This window comes from Aulonocara sp. 'chitande type north' Nkhata Bay, linkage group LG5 (assembly GCF_057382095.1).
Source record: "Aulonocara sp. 'chitande type north' Nkhata Bay isolate Kocher_YH1m ecotype deep benthic linkage group LG5, A_spYH_male_GT1.1, whole genome shotgun sequence".
NCBI lineage: Eukaryota > Metazoa > Chordata > Actinopteri > Cichliformes > Cichlidae > Aulonocara > Aulonocara sp. 'chitande type north' Nkhata Bay.
Genome location: NC_141348.1, coordinates 36,616,778 through 36,641,184, shown reverse-complemented (window position 1 = coordinate 36,641,184; position 24,407 = coordinate 36,616,778). Strand labels below are relative to the sequence as shown.

The 24,407-nt window shown below is 39.2% G+C and overlaps 1 protein-coding gene and 1 long non-coding RNA gene across 6 annotated transcripts in view; one reads left to right on the top strand and one right to left on the bottom strand.

Moving 5' to 3' along the window:
- anks1ab (ankyrin repeat and sterile alpha motif domain containing 1Ab) overlaps nt 1-24,407 on the top strand; it is a 61,111-nt gene that overhangs the window by 4,990 nt on the left and 31,714 nt on the right. For all 4 annotated transcript variants that reach the window (XM_086293312.1, XM_086293310.1, XM_086293313.1 and 1 more), the window contains exon 2: nt 22,060-22,132. In XM_086293312.1, the coding sequence (XP_086149438.1) occupies nt 22,060-22,132 (73 nt within the window). The remainder of the gene's footprint in view (nt 1-22,059; nt 22,133-24,407) is intronic.
- On the bottom strand, nt 7,196-11,484 carry LOC147331182 (uncharacterized). 2 transcript variants are annotated; one of them, XR_015129161.1, is made up of 5 exons: nt 11,197-11,484; nt 10,712-10,775; nt 10,191-10,343; nt 9,742-9,829; nt 7,196-9,160 (listed from the first exon to the last, which is right to left on the bottom strand). It is a non-coding gene; the product is annotated as an uncharacterized LOC147331182 (long non-coding RNA). The 2 variants fall into 2 exon arrangements; XR_015129160.1 differs by lacking the exon at nt 11,197-11,484 and having other exon boundaries at nt 7,197-9,160; nt 10,712-11,094.

Below are 24,407 nucleotides of genomic sequence, written 5' to 3'. Positions count from 1 at the left end.
TTTATGACATGAATCATAATGTCCTGTGCTTGTCCTGTCAGCTGTTGCTCGATTACTAAATGATATTGCTGACATGTGCCTAGGACTTGCACCCTTCATCAGAATTTCTGCCTAAAGTAAGATTGTTTTGACTCCATATAATTTTATTTTATTGAAAATTCATAAAACAGATGAACAATTACATTTCCTGCATCCTTCATATTTTTGTAATTGTCCCAAATTCAGTTTAAATATGTAAACTGTATTAGTCGATATACCTTGGTTGTAAAGTTGTTTTATTTCCTTTCTGTCAAACACAATAACCACAGGTGAGGGTTTTTTTCAATGTTTAGAACAGGTTTCATGACTTTGTAATGAAGTATTTCCTTTTGATTTTCTAAAATATTTTTCCTTTGTGAATTTGACTCTGTTAGCCACTTCTCCATTTTAGTTCTTTCCCACTACAAATAAGCTGTAAGACCAGGAAATGCTGCCTGCTTCACTGTCACTCTGGAAAGCTGAGGAATATAACAGCCGGGTGTTCTGAGAAACCGTCCTACTTTGGCAAATTGTAGGCTACCTGTAGGCAAATTTGACTTCTGACAAACCCTAACCATAACCATAACAAATATTCACAATAGCTTAAAAAAATGAAGTAAATTTGGGTTTTGTGTTGTGCGCATATGCAGAGCATGCGCAGAAACAAGGGGTAGGATAGTTTGTAAGGTAGGATGGATTCCCTCACCTAGTGGGGGTGAGGGGTCATAGTTTGGTCCCGCCTTCACTGTTGTGATTGGTGTGGGGGTAGGGACAGGCTTAGGGAGTCGGGGGGTTCCCCGGAGGCATCTTCCTTGTGGGGCTCAACCCGGGGTAGCGGTCATGTCCGGTTAGGGGCTCTGTTGGTTCTCAGGTGACTGTTTCCTCGTGGCTGCGTGCAGCGGGGCTAGGGGAGGGTCTGTGCTGACGGACGTGGGTTACTGACCTGGTAGCCTGGCTGCCCCTGGGTGGGTCCGGGATGGGCGTGAGGTTCTGGGGGCGCTCCGTCTCTGGGCTGGGGCCCTGGCCAGGCCTCGGGGGATTGGGTCCTGGTTCAAGTCAAGTCAAGTCAAGTCAAGTCAACTTTATTTGTCAATTCTGCCACATGTACAGGACATACACAGAATAGAAATTGCGTTACTCTCAAACCCTAGTGATTAGAAAAATGCAAATAAAATAATTAAAAAGTAAAAATTTAAATAAATACAATACAATTTTACGTATAACAAAAAAAAGCTATGCAATATACAATATACAATATTCAAGTAAGAAGGCATAGTGGTGCAAAATAGGCAAATAGTGCAAATGGGGATTTAGTAGTGTACGGTAAGAGATAGTGTAACAACAAAGTCTTATGAGGTCCAATGCTTAAGCAGTCCAATGCTCCACAAAGTGACTGGAGCAGGCCAGTGAGTGCGTCAGAGAGTGAGTGTGTGTGTGTGTGTGTGTGTGACAGAGTTCAGTGAGACCGTGGTGGAGAAGAGGGGAGAGGGGGGCAGAATCGGGAGGGAGTTTAGCTTCCTGACAGCCTGATGGATGAAGCTGTCCTTCAGTCTGCTGGTCCTGGCCTGGAGACTCCGCAGTCTCCTCCCTGACGGCAGCAGCTTGAAGAAGCTTTGCATTGGGTGCGTGGGATCAGCCGCTATGCAAAGGGCTTTTTTAGTGAGACGGGTGCTGTAAATGTCCTGGAGGGAGGGGAGAGAGACACCAATGATCCTCTCTGCAGCTCTCACTATGCGTTGGAGGGTTCTATGGCAGGACGCATTGCAGGCTCCAAACCACGCAGTGATGCAGTTCGACAGGATGTTGCCAGGGTTGTGGGCGGGTGGGTGCATGGGGGCCCAGGTGCCGCCGGTGCGTCGAGCCACCTGGGGGGCACTTCAACTGGTGGGGGAGATTGTCACATCTTGCAGGAGCTTTCCTCTCTTCAGGAACTCTCTCTGCAGGAGGGGGAGATACAGGAGAGGTGGAGGAAGATCTCAGCCTGGGCATCTATTGTCTCATGTAGTCTGGAAGATGAGTGGATGGTGGGGTGGGTGCAATTTTCTCTGTGGTGGGGTTGGGTGGACTGTCCCGGGCCCTGTGGGGCCGGGAGGTGCTGCTGCACTGGGCCCCGGTCTGGATGGGCCTGGGCCCCCTTTCCCTGGCGGGTCGCGGAATATGGGGGTGCCTACTGGGAGGGGTCACTTGCCCCTCCCTTCCTTCCCTCCCCATCTCCAGCTGCCTCCCTCTTCCTGCTCCACCACAACCACCCACACATGCAGGGCCTTGGAGTAGGGGTATGTCACCAGGGTGCAGAGGAGGCTACCCCCCCCCCCCCCCCATTCTCTGCGGCCTGCTGGAGCGGGGGGGCTAGGAGGAGGAGTTGGACGTCCGACTGCGGTCTGGAGTGTGGGGCCTCCCTGCTGCTGCGGAGTCAGGGCGGTCTGCCTCTCCCCACCGCAGGGAAAAGGGTAACACCACCTGGGTCTGGGTGCAGTTCCCCCCTCCAGGAGCAAGGGTACCTAGACCCGGTTCGTAGAGTACGCTTGGGGAGTGTGATCGTGTGTACAGCGTCTCTTTATGTCTGTCTCCACGTTGGTTGAGTGTGGAGTAAGTGCATATGAGAGCATGAGGGTGGGAATGGATGTTTGTATCTGTGTGTGCCTGTATGTCTGTGTCTATATGTCAGGTTGGGTATCAGACGCCACCTCTCTGGGGACATCTCAGGCCCTCCAAGGTTTGGAGGCCTATCTCCCACCACCACCACTTCCCCTGCCAGTGGCGGACCCCCTCAGACATCGGTGCGTTGGTGGTTCTTTGTGTCTGGGGATGGGCGTCCAGGTACACACCGGCTCACTCCTTGGCGGCCGCTTATCGGGGCCAGGAGCCTGGGGCTCGGTCGGGCCACTTCGGAGGTGGGGTGCCCCCGGCCTCTTGGCCTGGGGCTCGGTCACTCAGGCACAGCTGGCTGCCGGCGGAGCTCACGGGCGCGTCACTGCAACTCCCCCTGGCTTCTGCTCCGCGGCTGCTGAGTGAGCCCTCATCTGGGACTCTCCTCAGCTCTTTCTGGGACAGTGGCGCGGCTGCCCCTCTATTGGTCTTCCTTGGTCTCTTGTGTTCTGGGGGCCTCTGGATGTCTGGAGCCTGGATCTCCTCCATGCCTGCTTCATGCCCTGGAGGACGGGGCTGTGGCCCCCCCACACCCTCTAGCAGATCATTACATGAAGGAACCTTTTAAAAAAAACAAGCGCGTCCATGCTCACAGGTGTACACACAGGTGATCACACCCACAAACTACACCCTTTTTGGCTTCTACCTCAAAGCACACTGTGTTCTGTTGATCTTATGTGCTGCACAATAATGTTTAATATTTAGTATTTACTGTCATATTCCCATAGATCATTGTGATGTTGTTTATTCTATTACTCTTGTTCTCTTCTGCTTGTTTTCTTTTTTCTTTCTCAACAGGTGATCCAGGTGATCGATATATGCATTTTTTCCCTTTTTTTCCTGCCCATTCTGTTGGTTTTTGTTTTTTGCCAAAAATAAATAAATAAATAAATAAAATAAATAAATAAATAAAAAGACTTAATTAACAAAAAAAAAAAGAAAAGAAAAAAAAAAGGATGGATTCCCAGGACACCGGCATTAACTTCAACACCACTGATGACAGCAAAGTTTGAACTACTTCTGATTTGTGGTGTCTTGTAAAACAAAATTCAAGTTCAAATTTGGTTTTAATTGTTTGTGTAAAACAAAATTACTTATGCATACATATCTAGGTTAAATCTTACAGCCCAAATTAGCTAAACTAGTAGCTAGCTAGCTTAAAACAGGTGCAGCTGAAGTTTGCTAACATTAAAAAACAAAATGTCTCATAAATCAAATAAAATTGTAGCAAGTGTTAATATTTTATGGTAAGGGTTATGGTAATTATTATTAATTGAGAATAATTTAAATGGCTTGTAAGTGGTGATATTTATTTTAAAACCTGATTTACACTTTTTTTTCAAGCACAACTATATGTTTTATGAACATCCCACCAAATCTAAATATTCCAGTACATGATTTTATGTCAGCATCCTGCACTATTTTTGTTTGAATGTATATTTTAATTATACAGGAACAAGCAAGTTTTTTCTTCTTTCTTTGAGGATAGGGAAAAAAGCACTAGCCTGTTAATAAAAAAAAAAAAAAAGATTATCTGTCAGTGATGTGATTTGAGCGTCTACGTTAAGCTTCAAAAATGCATCTTAGACTACATCTTGCAGGCCTTAATAACATTTATTAATAACTACTCAAAGATAAACTACTATCCAGTTTTACCATTACTGTTCCTGTAAAATTAAACAACATTTTTAAATTGGTTTGATGGTTATTATCAGTAGCAGGCATTTAGCAAATTTCTCCCAGTAAACTGACTACTTTCACCTTTTACTACTTTTACATGTGGATTTAGTTGTGAATTTCTCCTTTTCCCTTTTTGACATAATGCTACAAATAACTTCAATTATAAAGTAATTTTCACTTCAGTCATCTTAATGTCGTTAAGGTGATTGGCATCGTCAGTACATGTGTTGAACGCTCAAAAGCCAAAGGTTAAGCAGCCACATATTGCAGATGCTTAATTGGGTTCATTTCTGCATGTACTCAAAGTTTCCCAGTGGTATTTCTGGGGTTTCAAATTATTCTGTGGTTATAAATCACACAAGATGATGTGGCCCTCCAATATATTTTTATCTTGTTAATTTCGTTCTGTTAAATATTCACATGCTTTATGCATGTCATAAAAAAAATGAAAAGGGCACAAAAATATCTTAATGTTGTAGATTACAGCTGGTGCCAAGTTTTTTACAGTATGTGCAAGCTGGTTCATAATTTATACAGCGAGCTACAGCAGAGTGAACACATTCCAAGATCTGGTTTGACAGATGTGGTACATTAATATGAGAGTAATGGTGTTTTCAGGGGGCTTGGTGGGGTGAGGCACAGTCCTGCTTCTGATGCCGTGTTGTCTGTAACATTTCACAACAGGTGTATCAGAAGCAGGAGACTGCTTCCACACTGCTTCCAAACTGCTTTTAATGCAGTTTTTGCACATGTGCAAGAGCTGAAACTATAATTCCTTTCAAAAATGGGAGTTTAAAATTTTGAAAATAGAAATTTCAGATTATACATTTTAAGATGTCCCAAACTGTCGAGCCTAATCAGCATCCTCTCCTATTACCTGATTCCACTCTTTCCAGGCCTCCTCTAGCATTAAGATCACCACAAAAACTGTGACCTATGATCTTCATGGCATGAGTTCAGCTCCATTAGCAGGTCCATGTAGCATAGTTTTAATTATAAAACTGCACCAATTTAACATCTATGATTTAGAGTAACAGAAAAAAAAACATATTAGCACCCTTGATGTTTTGTATGTTTTCTGGTATTTCACTGGAGAAATCTGCATTTGCATAAAAGTGAACACCCTTTTTTCAAATTTGGTTGATTTTGTGACTTGGCACAGATATTTATTTGGAGGGTTTTTTTGACAAGCAGGATTGAATAAAACTTTATTATGAAAGTTACATTTAAGTGGCCCTTAAATTTATTGCAATGTGAGCTCAACCTAAGCTAGCAGCTTTCACAATAAATCTTAAAATATTTCTTCCTCAAAAGAATTTTAGAATCTTGTGAAAAAATAGTTTCAAACCTGTTCAATATAACTATATTTACATCATATGGATTCTTAAATGATACTTGAAAAGATGAATAAGCTGAACCATAAAGGCATTCTTGACTTTACTGTTACTATTCTCGCAGGCTTTATTTATGCTGTGTGGTTTTCAGAGCTGTCAAATAAAATCCGGTGGATAGAATTATGTGTTGCTGGTCTTGTATACTGTGGAGCTGCTGGGCCATCTGTCTTTATTGACAGTGATACTGAGGCGCTAATCCTGTTTCCAGACAAGGGACAGTGAAGCAGGCAGCCTTTCTAAGTAGTCTTTTTAGTATTTCTATATTCAGCCATCTATTTCTTTGTCTTTTCTGTTCTGGATTTGCAGCCATCATTTATGCGCATTCAGACTCTGGCTCAGTGAACAATAATGCTCTCTAAAGGGCATTGTTTAGGATCATTTCACATTATCTCAAACATGTTAGCTAGTATGTAGTTTGTGGAATTTAAATGCCTACTGTTGTTACAAAACTAGCTGAACTGCAAATATTTGTATATTGTAGCATTTTTATACTTTTTTGTGTTCTTGCTGCACAGAAAAAGGGAAATTAAGAAAGGATGGTGCTGATCAAGTGTGTGACACTTGCCAAGCTTAGCTTGTCATCGGGTCTTTAATATAGCTTATACCTCTTCAGCAATGGCCCCATCTGATCAATCACAGTCATGAACAGTGTTGGTCAAGTTACTTGAAAAAAGTAATCAGTAACTAATTACTGATTACTTCCCCAAAAAAGTAATCCCGTTACTTTACTGATTACTTATTTTCAAAAGTAATTAGTTATTTAGTTACTTAGTTACTTTTTAAAAACACGATTTACAACCTGAATAGGTGATAAATCGATAGACCTTTCAGCCCAATTCTACTTTTTCTACATAACCTGTCATACAAAATGTAATCAAATGGAAAGGTCCCTTTTTAAAACTTGTTTTATTAGTTTTAATCTTTTAACTTTATGCATCAAGCAAAAATTTAATTATATGCAACATTCTCTGACTGGAAGAGATTTGTTTAATATTTAAACCTATTTTCTGCACATTCCGGCACATAATTTTTCTTTTTTGTGTGTGTTTACACTCACTCTTTCAAATAGATGCAAGTAAAACACAGCAGAAAATAAATAAAATCAAAGACTCAGCGGTCCTTTTGCTCTATTTTCACCTGTAAAGCAGGAGCAGGGTAGGCGGAGGTTTACCCTGGTGCAGGTGTGCCGCATAGGTCAGTTGAAGAATCCGCGAGTTTCTCTGTGAATTTCCCATTACGTCGTTGCGCACTCGGTGCTTGTTTGGAAGTTTGGGGGGGGGGGGTTTTCGCTGTAAAAAGAAGTTTTCTTCCCACGCACAACGGATGCTAATGTTTTTGTCACGTTTTATGGAATCAAACTTAAAGGAAGGTCAGTACTTCCACGCTTTAAACGCTGCACGCTCATACTCTCTCCCGGACTCCATATATTATCCACTGTTGATTTTTTTTTTTTTGAATACGTTTTATTGACAAAGCACAAAATACAGATATACAAATACAAAATAGCAAACACAATGTCAGGGGGTTCGTATAAAAAAGCAAAATAGACACAGTCTATTATAGAATCACATGATATTGAACAGGGAACATAGGTTTATGGTTTTGACAGCTTTTTGATTGAGAATGTTGTATGGTTTTAACATATTGTTTGGTTTCATTTAAAAAGCACCGAAAGGATGGTTTTTTGCTTTAGATTATCCACTGTTGATCTGCAGACAGCTGTTGTCACAAATGTCGCACTTGTTTACGTCACTGTCATGAGACATTCTTGCAAAAAAATCACGGTTTTAGTAAGGCAGTAACGCAGCGTTCCTACGGGAAAGTAACGGTAATCTAATTACCGTTTTTGCAATAGTAATCCCTTACTTTACTCGTTACACTGAAAAAAATATGTTGTTGGATTTACTTAATTCAATGGTGGACATTTGTTGCACACAGATGTTTTGCTTTGGCAGCAACTTAAACAATTGAGTTAAATTAACACAATTTATTCATGTTCAATAAACCTGTGCAATTTGTGTTGATAAAATGTGACTTAAACATGTTTTGATGAAGTAATTTGAGCTCTTGAAATATTTTAATCCTTCACAATTTTCTCACTTTATCCCAACACCATTCAATAACTTTTACCCAATACTACTTGGTCCCTTAAATACTACATGTTATCTTCAAATTACATTTTGCTATTATATTCTAGTATCAAATACACAATTTTCAAATGGAGGCCTTATAACAGATTATATTGTTCTCTTCCAAGATGGTTGCTGGCATCCACCAGTAACCTTTCAAAACAAAATGTCTAATTTCACTGCATTGACAGTAGGTAAAGAATTAAACTGACATTACTCCACTACTGAATCTATATAAACCAACAGTTAAATAATGTCAGTTCTTCCGTGTTCTCTGGAATCAATCACAGCAAAGAAATTAGACTCTTTCTTTTGAAAAATGTTGGGAAAGAACAAATCAAAACATTCTATTTAAGGCCTCTGACGTCAAGATTCAGTTAAACAACAATTATAACTAAACAATTTGAGGTAATGTTAGTTTCCATTAACATTAAATTAGGTTACTGAATTGGCAAACACCTTCCTATTAACATTACCCATTTTACCCCAATAACTAAAGAAATTAGCACTTGCAGGTCAAAACCTTTATTCAAGAGATGCAAAAATAACATTGATACAGTGACTGTCAAAAATTACGGCACTGATCATACTGTGACATCTTGGTTCAAAACAGCAAGCTTAGAAATATTCAACGTTCCTTACTTCAACTGAATGAAACTGAAAATACCATTTCACACGACCCATATGGGATATTTAGACTGCATAACTGTTCATGCTACATCTCTTCACTAGTAAAAGAAAGAAAAAATACAAAGAGAAATTTAAAAATGCTGCCAAACAGACAGAGAACTTGTACAGAGCAAAAGGAAAAACAAACAACAACAACAACAAAAAAACGGCTCATCCTCATGGCAGTTGCAGTGTATATAAAAATGAACCCTGCGATCTGTTCCTGGAATTGAGCTTCAAAAATGCAGCAGAACAAGTGTGAGATTTAAATGTCCTCTCACCTAGAGCTGGTCACCTCACATGCATAACAGTGAGCTTCGTTGCAGGAGCAGTTTTGTCTTAGTTGTGAGCTTTTCTTGAGAGCTGAGTTGCTTCCAACTCCATTACCACCCTTTGAATCACCTCAAAAGTGTAGCAGAGTTGTGATGGGTAACTCATATTGAAGGAATAAAAAAGGTCCAAACAGCATGGCTACTGCAAAGGTCACGTTATCCAGATCTTGAAGAACTACTATACCCTCGATGATGATGCCAACATCAGAAAAGTCATTGCCTGGTGCATCCTCTGGAGACAGATGTTCATTGTGGTTTTCTCAATCTGTGCAGTGGCCTCAGTCAAGTCCTGGTTAAAAACAAAACATTTCTTTAAGATTCCTTTTTAAACTCATCTCTTTTGAATCTACCAGTTCTAATGTTAGAGTAATTTAAACCAATGCAAGCAACATAGTAAATAGCTATAGCCAAAGAGTGGCCTGCCATGCTGCCATTCATGGTCTAACAGAGTTTCTAAGAGAGGGTGAAAAACATAATTTCAAATGCTTTACATTAGTTTTTCTTAGAAAGACACTGGCCCATCAGAAATCCAGGTTTTGTCACTCAGAAGATGTTAGAATTTAGACTTTCAGCCCCACAATTTGGTTAGCTGTTGGTCTTTTTTTTTTTCAAACAAAAGCTAATGTCAATATTGGTGGGATTTTCCTTTGTTCACTAGAATGACAAATTTAAAGTTTTTTCACACTGATGTGACCCCTAATACAGGGGTGGGGCCTCAAGGGCCGGCGGCTGAGTTCACTACCAGGCCTCATGTGAACTTCAAATTATTAAAGAGGACTACTGGTCCTAACTGGTCCAATGAGGATCAAGTGGATAACTAAATGCATTTTTAAATGTTGCAAAGCCACAATCTACTCATAAAACACTCACCATGAACTCCTGCACCAAGATGTTGCAATTGTCTTTCACACAGATGCGGAGCACTTTGATGAGACTCCCTTTGAGCATTAATGTCATCCTAAAGTATTATAACAAAGAAAACAGAGATTTGTGAACTTTTCAGTAGCACAGAAGAAAATGATCCCAGACCAAAACTTAAACCAGTCAACATGCAACACCAGCATCTACAAAGCAATATCAAAAGTTCCTGTTTGACATCAACTTTATGGATATATAGTTTCCAGAACATTTATTTTTTTAAAAAGATCAATTTTTCTCAGTGGGCCAGTAAATGCATGACGAAAATTATGGCATCCTTTCGGTGGAATCAGTACTCACGGGTAATAGTTGACTGTTTCAATGGATGCAGCATAAAACTCTTTTACTGACCTAATGCAATACATATACACTTTGTAGTTAAAGAATTTTAAAGTTCTTACTGTCATCATGGCAGCTACATCCTTTAGCTTTGTGCCCTGTTCCCCCGATCACTTTGCAAACACTTTCAGCAGACTGTCAGAGAGAAACTCAGCTCCGTCAGAAACCTTGACTGTAAAGGCATGGTTGGGATGCACTGGAATGCTGCATTTCATCTGAAATGACATAAAATTATTTTGAAATAACAGCAGGCACTGTGCTTGGTTAATAATCAGTAATGTTTTGTTGAATAAAAACTGTGTTTCCAGATCTTATGGGATTAAAAAAATGTTTATTTCTGATTTGCAACCCAAGAACCCACAAGTTACAACCTCATTTTAGTTCAAGTGTGCATTAATGTGAGTCCAGTAATCACCTTTCTGACAATACATACAGGTATAAGTTAAACCTATGGCAGATTTTGGATTTCTCAGTTGTATTAATAGGGTGGTCTATTTGAGTATGCATGCACCTAATAATTATAAAAAACCTATTATAATTAAGTTACAGAAACCTTAAGCGAAAATAGAATATACTTTCTTACCATAACACCTTGAACCCACAATCCATCAGCTGACTCCTGGTGAAATGCAGAATAGATGTGGTCTCTCAATGTGCATCAACAAAAACAAAAACAAAAACAAAAGGACAGCAGGTGAGGGCAGGAGGGGTAGGGATGTAAGCTAGCATAATGCCGCTGATGATATTAGCTAAAGCTGTTCAATGTCCAAAATCTCACTAACACCACGGTGCAGTAAATACACAATGTAACTGAAGAGTCAGTTGACAAATCTATTCACACAGAAAACCAAATTATGTTATGAGTGCCTCGTAATTAGGTTTAATGTGATATTACGGCTCTTGTGCCAAAGACAAATTCAAATGAAAAAGCGCCAATTCTTTGATAACAGATAAAACAGGAAATAAGCTAACGGCTCTTTTTTTAGCATGTTACATGGCGGCACTTTAGACGTTTAACTACATTTGGCTGAAATATGGTAAATATTAATTCAAAAAATCAAGACATACCAAAAAACGTAGAGTTGGCTGCTCGACTTGACTGAGATGGATGCATTTTTTAAACCACGATCCAAAGCCCGCGAGATGAAATCACGCGTGGTTTCACGAGATTTAACGTTGCTATCTTATTGACTTACTTCACCTGAACATGATATAAACAATTTAATACACCCTTTCTGCATATCATGTAGTTTTTACACTATATAGTTACATTTATCTTTAAAACATGAGGCAATTGTGTTAAATACATGCAAGATGCTTACATAAATCCAAGAGATGGCCAGTCCCTTTTTTTCAGTGTACTTGAAAAGTAATTGGATTACAGTAACGCGTTACAAGTAACAAGTATTCAATCAATCAATCAAATCAGTTTTATATTTCTATAAGCCTCAATATATAACCCGTTAAAAGTAACGCGTTACTGCCCATCTCTGGTCATGAATAAGTCTGCTTACAACAGACTGATGCATGCTACAAAGAAAGATAAATCTAGAATGTTAGAAAAATATGAATATGTTAAATATGTAGAGCCAGCAAGTATTAGTGGTGTTTGTGTGTATAATTGAAATAGTGCTGTACAGTAGTTATTAATGTGTGTGTGTGTGTGTGTGTGTGTGTGTGTGTGTGTGTGTGTGTGTGTGTGTGTGTGTGTGTGTGTGTGCTTTACTATTTTGGCAAGTGAAAATGTGCTACTATATTAATGATTTTTGCCTTTTTGAGCCAGACAAAACCAAAAAATATAACTGTAAGTTAACAGACTGCTCTGTCAGTAAGACATACCACTTGCACAGGGAAAATATGATAGATTATAATTGTTATTCAGTTAAATTGATGCTCAGTTTGAGTTTTTATTCTTTCTTCTGCAGCGCTGGTGGTGTTTGATGGTCTCAGACCAAGTAAAGAGTATGTGTAAAAATAGAAAATGCAGGCTTACTCTAATTTAGACTAATTAATTTAGGCAAATTTAGGGTCAACAAGTAAAAATAGGGTTCCTGTTTTAGGGTTATATATTGAGGCTTATAGAAATATAAAACTGATTTGATTGATTGATTGATTGAATGAACAGGAAAAAAAGGATTTTAAGGAATTAATTAAGGATTAAAGTTGAATTTTTATTTATTACTGATGTTTAGCAAAGATAGACAAAGATTTTAGACGTTCAAAAGAAATGTGAGACTCATTCTTGGTATCTATGAGAGGTCAGAGGGATGTCGCAGGACTGTTGACACTATTTTCTAGAGAACTGATTGGTCAGAAGGTGATGATTTTGCAGCTTTTTGTTCTCTTTTCTTAAATATAACCTGCTCTAGACCGGCTTTTTTAATCATGCTTTTAAATCTAAGCCCTTTTCGTGGGACATTTTTTTAAGGGACATAAAACATAGTAAATACACACATCTATACTGTGATAAAGATGCAGTATGTCTGCCAGCACAAAACTGGAGCTGCCTTAGCTGTTTGCTGACTTGTACTTCCCACTTTGCCTGTTGATTGGTTTTTTTGGTGGAAGGGACAGGACAACCGAATAGAATATTAATTGTCACTTTGTGCATTTGACATGTTGCGTTTGTAATAATTTCAATTAAATATAGATTTTAAATGTTTTGAAATTAATTAATTGCATTCTGTTTTTATTTATGTTTGACACAGTGTCCCCAGACAAGCAGGTCCAACAGCAACTAAACCCTCTGTAATTTTTGCCGCTAGCTGAAGTTGGGGAATTTTCCATTTTTATTGTATAAACATTAAAATATTCCATCTCCTGGTTTCCAGCAGTACTTGAGGGTCTAGAATCTCTTGGAATGTCATCACACGTGTATTTATTTCTCATCTTGTGTGCACTAAAGCACCCATGATGAGAGTTAGTATCTAAAGACTGTAGAGTAACACTCACTCAGGCTGACTACCCCAGGATAAAATTGTCCAAACCCTGGCAAATAACAGGCCTGTCTTAAAGATAACAGGCTCAGTCACCAGCATGTTAAAGTGCCATTGATTTAAGTCAGCAATGTGTTATTTGTATTGATTTGTCAGTGATATAAAGGATACACAATACATCCCAGGCTGTAAAGCAACACAACTGAGTTATTGTTACAGTTCTGATAACTGACTTTCTGCTGATGATAAAATGTAGGCTGTTGCAGAGGTGTGGTCCCTGGGTTTCGGCACCACTTGTAAAATGCACTTCACGCACACACAGTTTGATATAGCGAGATATCACGTTTATTTCTGACTATGCTTTTTGTGACAGTTCACAGTCTGGTCAGCTCTGGTCTCAGCTGTTTCAAGCTTCTCTCCTCTCGTGTCCCGTCTCACTAAAAAAGGGGAAAAACTGTCATCAGACCAAACGCCACCAGCTGTGTTCTCACCTGCCTTCCCAGCACCGCCCCGTTGAGCTCACTGCACCACCCCTCCCCTGCAGCCAAGCCAGGGACCACACCTTCTCCACATAGGCAAACCTGATTTCTAACGTGATTTTTGTGTTTCTTTTCCTGCGTGCAAAACGTCTCACTCACGAGTAAAGCAGCACCAAGAGATCAAAAATGACTTGATGTTATGTCTTCCTAATTAGCTCACTTGAGTTGAGCATCATCCTCTGTAGTTAAAGCGCTGCTCCTTCCATATTTACAGCAGTTTTACTGTCCTCTTATATGAATAAACATCATATCACCTGGTTTCTAATTAAATAGCTTTGTAAGTGTCTTAAATAAACTTGCAGATGGGAGCAGGTAAAAAGTTGCTTTTCTTTGAAAGGATACTTTTGGCCTTTTACCAGCAGAGGTCTTGATTCTGATTACAGTAAGGGGCATTGTTCTTGTAACGACAGCAATGCCTCTTTGCTGTTTGCTGTGTCTGAGGGGCGAGGCTCCAGTTCCACCATAAACTACAACATCATCCCCACTGCTGCTGTGTTGTAAACCTTTTTGTTGAGAAAAACCAACCAGCTTGAGTGGAGTATATTACATTTTATTCACACCTATGCTTCTAAATACATTTTGCAGTATGCACACATCTAATTTTAGATGCATGCAAGAAAAATCCTCATGCTGTTGTGCCTTCCTCCTTAGTTTTCCGTGCAGCTAAGAACAGCCTCTTTATCTCAGTATCCCCAACTGCTTCCTTTAAAATGAAAATAGGCTACAGACAACAGGAAAATAAAAATTGCAAAGCATTTCTTAGTACTGTTATTGACAGAAAGCAATCATTGGCCTGAATGGGGAGAAAAATTGGGCAATCAAGTTGCCTGATATACTTTTTTACCCACAGTTGGTTGAGAATTGTCAAACAAACGTCTCTAAACCAACAAAACCTGCCTTTATATCACCCACACAGAGTGGGGGTGAGTTAAGGAGTTAAATTATTTAATCACCTTGGATTTGTGTTCAAGTCTTAATCTCCTAAATTAGATCAAGACCAGTCCTCCAAAAATTTGGTCTCTGAGACAAAGTGGAGAAAAACATTGTTGTGGCAAGTGTAATTCTAAAAATGTTGATCTTAACTTGTCCTTTTGGTCAATAATTAGGATTTAAAACCTCTTCAGAAAAAAGCTTGTTTCAAGATTGAGAGGAATAAGTCATGATATCTGGAGGTGTTACAGAGTAAGTGCCAAGGACTGAAGGAGTGATCACAGGAATTCAGCAGGGCAGTTGATTGCATTGGAAAGAAGCAAAATTATTTCACCTTTACCATCAGATCTTTTTCATTGAAGCACTCGAGCATGAAAAGGTGGCACAGAGTGGATAATTTTTTGCAATATGTGCATGAACTGAGGAGCGGCTTAAACTGTATTAACATCTAAATCACTTCAGGATTTAGTGCTATCATTCAGCTGAGCACCGATTTTTATGATACAGCCCACTCAAACCTCCAAGTGCTTCATAACAGCATTATCAGTAGCATTTCAGTGTGAATACATCTACTTGATCATATCCCTTCTGACTCCCAGACATTTTCTAGAAAATACGGTATGAGTTAAACTTAATACCATTGAGAAAAGGCTGGGTTAACTTCACCTTTCAGATATAATACTTAAGGAAAAAGCAGTGCTTAACTGGATTCAGAGAACAAACTGTGACTTTATAAATTGTTATTTTATACCTATTTGGTTAGGTTGATGCACGCTAGTTATACTGCTGTATTAGGCCAACAGAGCACTGCTTCCAAACTCCAGCATTACTTCAGGTCCCTGGAGTTTCCATTGTGGGTCAAAGCCTTTATCTTTATCAGGCTGGGTTCAGGTGTCAGACACTGTGTCTATTATACATATTAGAATTCAAATATATAACTTTTTGATAAAGCTAGTAATTGACCTATTCCTTAGTTATGCTGCTGTAGGCTTAAGCTGCAGGCAGATCTCCCATAATGCACCGAGCACCTTTCCTCTCTTCCACTCCCCATGTATTTGTACACCGTTACTGCATGTAATTAGCTTTGTGTCTTCTCTCTCTTGTAGTTTGCGCTTTGTTCTGTGATTTGTTTGTTGTGTTTCTTCCTTCACCCCAGCCGGTCGTGGCAGATGGCTGCCCTCCCTTACCCTGGTTCTGCCGGAGGTTTCTTCCTGTTAAAATAGAGCTTTGTTTTTTTCTTTTCAGTAATGCAAAGCCCTTACTTCTAGGCTATTGTTGGGTTTCTGTGTCTCATGTTATGGTGCCTTTACCTTATACTATATAAAGCATCTTGAGATTGGTTTTTTTAATAATTAATTTTTTTGTGATTGGACACTGTATAAATAAACTGAATTAAAGTAGGTTTTGCTTTGTGTTGATGCAGAAAGTCTGTGAGGTGTGTCTTAATATGAGTTAGATTGGTGTTACACTGAGTGATAGAACAGCCTGCTGCTGGTTATCTTGGCATTAAACCTACAAACAGGTTTAATTGGCTATATTAGTTTTGTCTAAAACCAACAAAATATTCCATCGAGCAACTGTTATGCTTATTTTTATCACCAATTAATATATTATATAATAAAATCAGATATTTTATTCATGCAAAAACCAAAGTTTGGAAATAGAGACTATGTGTTTTGGCTGTTGGTGATTTCGTTGCTGACTTCTTGGGAGCTGTTCCTGGGAGTGTTCATTTTCTGTATGGAGTCGAGATTTAACAATTACTGAGAATTTGAGGTGCTGGTGGGCAGATTTTGTGGACTTTAGACAGAGCGAGGCTTATTTGTTCCCTGTGTCCCACCTTTATTCTAACCTGAAGAAGCCAAATTGTAGGTATAACTTCATATTTTGTGTGCAGATTTGAGCGTTTTATTGATCCTCTCTTCTAACTCACGGCAAGAAAGCCAACAAGCACATTTTCCCAAATGTAGAACTATTGCTTTAATTTTTCTTGTGGTGTAAAGATTCCTCTGTAACATCAGTCTTTCGTTACCACCATTTTTAGCTTTGGCTTAGGGATAAAGTAGACTTACTTGTTAGTGGATAAGTACATTTGGTACAGTTCACATGGTAACTGTTTCGTGAGAAATACCTTCAATATACATTACAGTGCAAAACATTTTGGGCACCAGGTAAGGGTACAAACAGTAAACACAGAGCCAGAATAAAAGCCAAAGAATAAAGCCCTGATTTTATGGCGCCTAAGTGTGGGAAGAAGAGATAGGACGAACTATGGCAAGCACTCCAAGATATTGGGGACATCCTACTCGCTCTATAAAACTATGTAAAAGTGTACCTGGGAGAATTAATGCAGTTTTAAAAGCAACAGATGGACTTTATATGAACTTAATCGACAAACTATTCATGCCTTTGTTTTTGAAAGCAAGCTTTACTTCTGGTGGGTGCAATGTTTGCACAGTTCTGTGTGTTTTAACGTATATGATGGCAACTTTCTCTTTTTGAAATCACATAAAATACCCTAAAGGTTTTTTGCAACTATTGTTTGGGGAATTGTATGCACCGGATGAGGCCATATGCACATGAAGACATTTCAGCACTTTAGTTATTACGTAATTAATTTCCTCAGAAGCAGCATTTTTTGGTGACGGGTCTTAATAAAGGTGCACTTAAGCTTAGATGTAATGCACTCCTGATGAGTGTGTCTATGTGATATAGAATGTAACTGGGTTAATTCATAAAGTAATGTGCGGTCTGTATTGCTGGAGGCATATGCTGTGTGTCCCACGTGCCTGACTTCCAAATGAATCAAGGCAATCCACAGTGTTGATGCCACTAGCGAAGTGCATAGGGCTTTTTCAAACACTAAATATTACATCAAATAAGCCTGGCTGTGTCTCTGGTGTCACTAGTGGAAGCAGAATCAGTTTTTCAGGCTTGCAAAAATCTTCATGCTGATTATGAATAGACTACTCCAGTGTTTCTAAATATAGTCTCTAGCCTGATTCGCAATACTGTGTTCATACATTTTAAGGTGACCCCAGCCTGTTAATTGGCTTGCTTGAAGTTGTCAGAACTTGTAGCTGGATTTACACTTGTCTGTAATAGCTGAAGGATATTGAATGTTATTTTTGTAGTAGATTCTTTTATAACAGAGTGACTGGTACAGATCATTTGCCTTGTTGTTCTTGATGCATGACTATACACCTGGCCAGTGGTAGGGCTGCCACGATTAGTCGACTAGTCACGATAGTCGACGACTAATTTAATAGTCGACGCGTCGTTTGAAGCTTTGTAAGATCCCAAAAGACGCAGGAATAAGTAGTAGGATTTAAGAGTGTAATAACGGACTGAAACAGAAGATGGCAGCACTGCATGTACAAGGATGCCAGCTGCCGTTAAACCCCGAAGAAGAAGAAGCTGTGTCCCAGAATTCATAGCGCGGCCCAGCTCAGTTTCCAACAATGGCAGCAGCTAGTTAGTTTTAATATTACTCTTATTATTCTTTCTGAGTCATAAAATAAACGTTTAACGTGTTTTCAGGCGAGAATGTAGCTGTGTAAACTTCAAATATCTGCTCAGTTTATCAAGACACCACATATTTTCAAAAGCGCTCCGACGTTTTCAGAGACGTCTGTTACCCACCAGCTCGATAGCGAGCCAGGGTTCAAGCCTCACTAGAGCCCGTGAGAACACCGGACTCTGGGCAAATCGTTTTCAAACCCACCGCCGTCTTTCGCTACTCAGGTTAAACATGAAATATAAGTCACTTAGATAACTTAAAATTGTTATTGTTTGGCTTTTTTCAGTATTTTATTTGTTCCTGAGTAAATCGGCTGAGTTTATTGAACTCCACCGCAACAATCTGCACATTTCATTAAAATTTAATAAACTTCCATCTTGTCTTTATTTTTAGTTAGCACATACCTTAAACACTTCAAGCTGTAAGCTAGTGATAGTTATATAAGAGCAGATGCATGCTGGTGCAATAAGTCTGTTTAACTACAATAGATGCATGATCTGATTAGTCGACTAATTGCAAAAATAATCGGTGGACTAACAAAATAATCGTTTGTGGCAGCCCTAGATTACAGTGATTATTATTCATAGGAACGGGGAATAGGGTTGTAATAAATAAAATATAAGGATGTCCATTTGATGGCCCTGTAATGTACTGGCAGTCTGTCCAGGATGTACTTTTTCTTTTGTCCTCTGACCAGTGTCGCCAACTCCAGAGTAAGGAAAATCGCTATTGGCTGTCCTAAAAGTCGCTAGAAGTCGCTAAATTATGTCATCGCCTAATTTGCATAATTGGTCATGCTAATGTATTGTAACCTATGCAGTTGGAGAGAGAAATAACATCGAGGAAGAGAGATAAAGTCAGTAAAAACGTCTTAAATCCATTTATAATTTATATTTTTTGGCAATTATTGTTTTTTTAATGTCACAATTCCAAACCTGCTCCTTTATCCGGGCTTGGACCGTCAAAAGTGACCCGAAATAGGCACTCTGTTGGAGTTACTTTGTGTGTGTGTGTTTATAAGTATTTTAAAACCTTGTGGTCCACAAAACAACATAACAGTAAAAGAACTGACTGCGTTACAGTCAGTGCGGGAGCAGCGGCTTCGCTCATGCGCGATTCATTTGCAGTTTGGACGCATAGGTTTGAACGTCTCCTGCCCTGATAGCAGCTGGGGGTGAGCGCTTTGGCATGGGCGAGGTGCTCATGGCAGCACCCGCTGCTTATTGAGAGTAAGGGCGATATGCGTTTTCACGTCAAAAAGTCGTCATAAATAAGGCTCCAATAACACCAGAAGAAGTCGCCAGATTTGTCGCTAGTCGCTTTTTATAAAAAAAAAGTCGCAACACTGCCTGTGAAAGCTAAGATAGAACACATCCCGCCCACAGCCCTAGGTTGGAGAAGTAGTTAACAAAATGCAGAAGTAGACTAATAAAATTCACATCTATTTCATCTTTGGACGTCTATTTTTATTTTTTAAGCTTCAACCAAATTTCTTTAGCAGGTGAAGGCTCCAAATACACAGGTCTAGAAACCAGTTGGCGACCCAATGGCAAATCACTGGTCACTAGGAAAAATGTTTTTTCCCCGGCCATTTGGTGAGTGATTGTGCAAAATTAGCCTCACAGATTTGCTTTGATTGCTAGCAAATTTGCAAGGTTGTCTATAGTTTGTAATGAACCGACCCGTCAGCAAACAGATCAAACGTTTTCAAGTTTTACTTCCACTCAGCCAGTAGTATGCAAGTGTCTGCCGGCAAGTTGGTGTGGGTAAGTTGGTGTAAACTGTGGGTAACGGCAACAATCTGCTAGTGACCAATCACAATGAGGTGTTTGGTGCAAAACTTCCTTTGTAACTTTGTAACTCACCTACACATTTTTCCATAGCACCAGAGATTGTCAAGGTGTTGTCGACTGAGCGCTTAGCTTGGTGTTTAGGGTAGTTTAGGTAGTACCAAAACCATGACTGATTGAATAAAATTGATAGTGGACATAAGTGTATTTGGAACAACAGTAAGCTTCGGTTCAATAAGAAGCGATCATTAGAATGAACTGAACATGATTTATTGATGTACAAAATTCAATTTGAGGTATTTGGCGTTCAGACCCCGATGGCCTAGCACAGCAGAACATAATCCCAGCTGTGATAGGGATAAGGGCAGGACCCCCCCCCCCCCAGAGTCTAGACGCTGGTGGTGGAGATGAAGATGGAGGCTTGAATGGAGCCTGAGTGATGAGAGGCGGTGATAGGGAGGAGGTGAGTTGCATGAAGGCGACTGCAAGGAAGAATAACAGATGCGCAGTGAGATTTAAAGTAGCCGAGTAAAGGCTGATCGGCCTGAAGGAGGCCAGCAGAAAACTGATTGGACTAGACATGTGATGTCATAATCAACTTGACAGCGTGGGAAAGTGGAATTGATGTAAAGCTTAGATTATCCGTCAACGCCTGGGAAGCAGACAGATGGGTGACGACAGATCTTCCTTATTGAACTTACGCATAAGCTTCATTTAAATGTCAGTCTCATGAAGAGGATGTTTCAGAGCCATTTCAGCTTATTTCACCGGGCTAAAGTCCAAACTTTAGATATTTTTTTCTTTTTCACATTTCCTAAAATTGTAAAACTTCTAGATTAACATGCAAAAACAGATTTAATTTTATTAGTTTATTTTCTATGAATTTCAACTTGAAGATGTCAAACTGTTCCATTTTTGAATTATTGTGTTTAGTAACAATGCAATAGTCTCTCTCAGATAATTAAACTACTGATAAAAACAAGAAATCGCAGATAATCCACACAGGGTTATCACCTCTGGCTAAAGCTGGAAAAATCTCCAGCATCGCTAAGGCTGCAAATTTCACTAGCTGGCAGGCCAAGTTGCACCTCTAAACTACCTTTATGCCAGTGAAGATAAAAAAAAAACACTTGGAAAGTCCTGCTATTCTTGATTGCGTCATTTCTTGACTGTTTTTGTGCACAGCTGGGATTCTCTGTCTCGAGTATATAGCAAATGCTGTGTTTCAAACTTTGGAGTGTAGAGTGTAAAGCTTGTTTATTATCATTTTTATGCAATGAAAAATGTAGAAAGTAATTCTATCTTGCCTTTCTCAGTGCTTCAATTTTTGACAAACTTTAAATCAAGTCTATGAAGTGCAATAATAAAATACTGGAGTTTTCTTCAACTGCTGAAATGTATATTCCTATATATCTGTGCATATTCATTTCTATTGGGATGAAAAAAAATAATGTTCATAGCTTGTCTTCCTTGCCTTTCAAATATCAGCTGTGATACCTTTATCAGTCTCCAAAAGCATTTCACTAGAATCTGCACAAATGTTCTGTTACTCAGCAAAATAAACAAAAACAAACAACCTTAAAATATATTTTCGCTCTGGAAAATCAGAGTCCTCTTAAATAAACACGCTCAGCTCTAAGCCCCAGAACAACTCTTTTTTGAGTTGTTCTGTAATCTCCTGCATGCAGCATTGTGCACACTTAATCTTGCAGTAAGCTATTGCTTTATTCTCTGAAGCCTAAATAACACAGGTCTGAGGGGGCAATCAGTTACTCCCTGAAACAGTCAACAGCAGCTCTCATTCTCTTGGGGCTTAGTTTATGCATTTTGGACCTGGTTACAGAACTTCTTAGATATTCTTGCTTCACCTTAATCAACCGTCTGTGTTTTTGCTGAGTGAAGCATTAGTCATTGAATTGCTGTCCACGTTGGACTGTTGCTCGTAATCCATCAATGCAAAGTAGCCTGCCTTCTCTCCAACACTCCCAGCAGTAGCAGTGCACAGACCTAACTCTTCAGGCAGTCTCACTCCTTCCTGTTTTATAATTGGTTTGGCTCAGGTAGGATAAAGGAAGGTTGGATGTGTGTTTTACATTAATGCATTAAAGTCGATCCATTATGATGTGTTGCCTTCTGTTTTAAAGTCATGAGTTAATATGTCAGTCTCGGGTAAGGTAATTTTTCACCAGTGTTTCACGTTTATTTCTCTTCAACAGATTGAGAAGATCATGAACTTAATTGGAGCAGGAATTGAAACATCCAAAAACAAGCAGCCCATACCAAGTTCAGGTAATCCATCAGTAACCAACTTGAATTTGGAGTCTTTTCTTCTCCACAGATTTGACTTTGTGGTGTAAATGCAAAATAACAACACTGTCTGAGGTATTAAGGAATGTTACTCATTTACCACTGATGAGTTAATTGAGCACGATTTATATAGAATATTATCTGCAACCAGTCATTTTACACCAGCAAGAGCTCCTTCATGGCATTTAAACACGCCTTCAGAAAGGACGAAGAGCTCTTTTATTGTTCTCACAAGTTACAGTGATTCATGCTGACTTTTGTTTGGCACATCATTGTTGTTATTTATTACTCACAAGGTTTCCACTTCATGGGAAATCAAATTCTAAATTCCCCTCAGTGTTGTAATTTTTTTTCTCGTGGTACTGTAGATCTCAATAGGGCTTGATTTGATAGTACGCTTCATCAACTGTCCTTCAGGCAGTACAGAGGGAGAAGCCAGCTGGCATCATCTCAGTTTGTTTAGATAACGCAACTGAGTTGATACAGTGTAAACCTACCCCCATTACATACTCTGTAGGAAAGGAGGCTTTGTCGTACAGGTCTGTGTAAGAGTGTTTTTCTGCACAGGACTGCGTTTTACGTGTCTCATCAGATTTATTGGGATAACATTTTCATTAGTAATGTGCAGTATGCTTTATGGGCTGCAGTGTCTGCTAACGAGAGAGTTTCTTTCATCATATTTCTGATTCAATGCTGTCATTTCTTCCATAACATCTTCCTGTATTCCTCTTACAAATGTCCATTTGGTGTATTTATGTGATTGCTTTGACCACTTTTAATATAAAATAGTGAAGATTGTAAATTTTCTGTTTTGGATTTAGCATTAAATTTTATTTTCAGTCGTCATGTCAGGAAGACAATTGATTTCTGTTAGCCTTGAGAAGTAAAACCTATATTGTAAAAGTAAATAAACATTATACAGCTTTTTGAGTGGCAACAATATGGTGAAAATTCTCAATGTTTATGATTTCCCCTAAAGTAAAAAAATGCCGATCAAAGTGCTTTTAAGAAACTCACAATTTAGAAATGTACATTTTCAAAAGAAGAGGACGAAAGTATATCAAAAACAATAAAAATAAACTGTTCTTAGAAATCATTAAATGTACTTATTTCATCACAATTCAATTCTTTTAAGGATAATTTCTGTTCATTCATTATCTTTAAGCTCAAATATATCTTTTTTTAAGGAAAGCTTGTTAATTTATCATTTTAATTTTGACTTAAATTCCAGCTCAGTGAGCAGTGTTGGATTAAATGCTATCTAAGCAATTAAGACCTGGAGTTATTCCACATTACGTAAGAGCAAATATGGTGTTTTTTTTCGCTACACTTATAGGTGTGTACTATTAATAGTCCTTGTTTGAAGAATGACATGCTGAAAGTGTCCCAGATTCAGCTGAGTCATACACTTGCTGCTCCGATTTAAATCGGAGATTGTGCACAACTAGTTCTGATGGTTGCCAGGATGCTTTTTTTGTGTCTCTCTTAATAAAAAGGTCATATTTCCTTTTTTCACTGCGTAAGGGAAGGATCGGCTACCCTTCAGAGTAATCACATGGGGAAGGAGGTACACATAGATAGGAGGGGAGAGATGTAGGAGGGATTATGCAAAGATGGAAACCTAAATTGTAAATCTTTATTCCACTTTTAGCTTTTGTTGTGACAGGATGAGGAAAAACTTATCCACTTCATAACACAAGTGAAGGATGGTCATTCATCTTCTCGAAGCAATTTCTGAAAAGAATCTGATTTTCTTGGCTAGCAAAATGTTAATGCAGTTTTGTACCATATAAATCCTCAAAGATAATGATGTTTGTGTTGTGTGCCCATCACAAGTGCCTTGATTGTATGAAAGAGTTCACTGAGTAAATGTGCTTAGAATAAGAGAGGGACTGGAGAGAGACCGCACAGCTAACAGCACACAGGAGGCATCGGCTCGGTTTGTGTACAGGCACACTCTGACGTTCAAAGGAAAAGAGTCCGCCTTCAGTTTCTCTGAATTAATTCAGCTTTGCGGCTCATTTTCTCCAGTGCTTGGGTGTGTTGACAAGGAGCTACTGCTTTTCTCCTGCTCTGATAAAAAGGCATGGCTTTATCTACACACAACCTCTACCTCTTCTTCGGTAAATAGGCCATTCGGGGTGTTCCGTGGAGCCAAGTCTAGACCTCGTAGTGCTCACACAGCACAGAAACCCACTTGGACAGATTTGACAGCTTGGGCTGTTTAACAGGGGATAAGACAGTGACCCATTTCCCC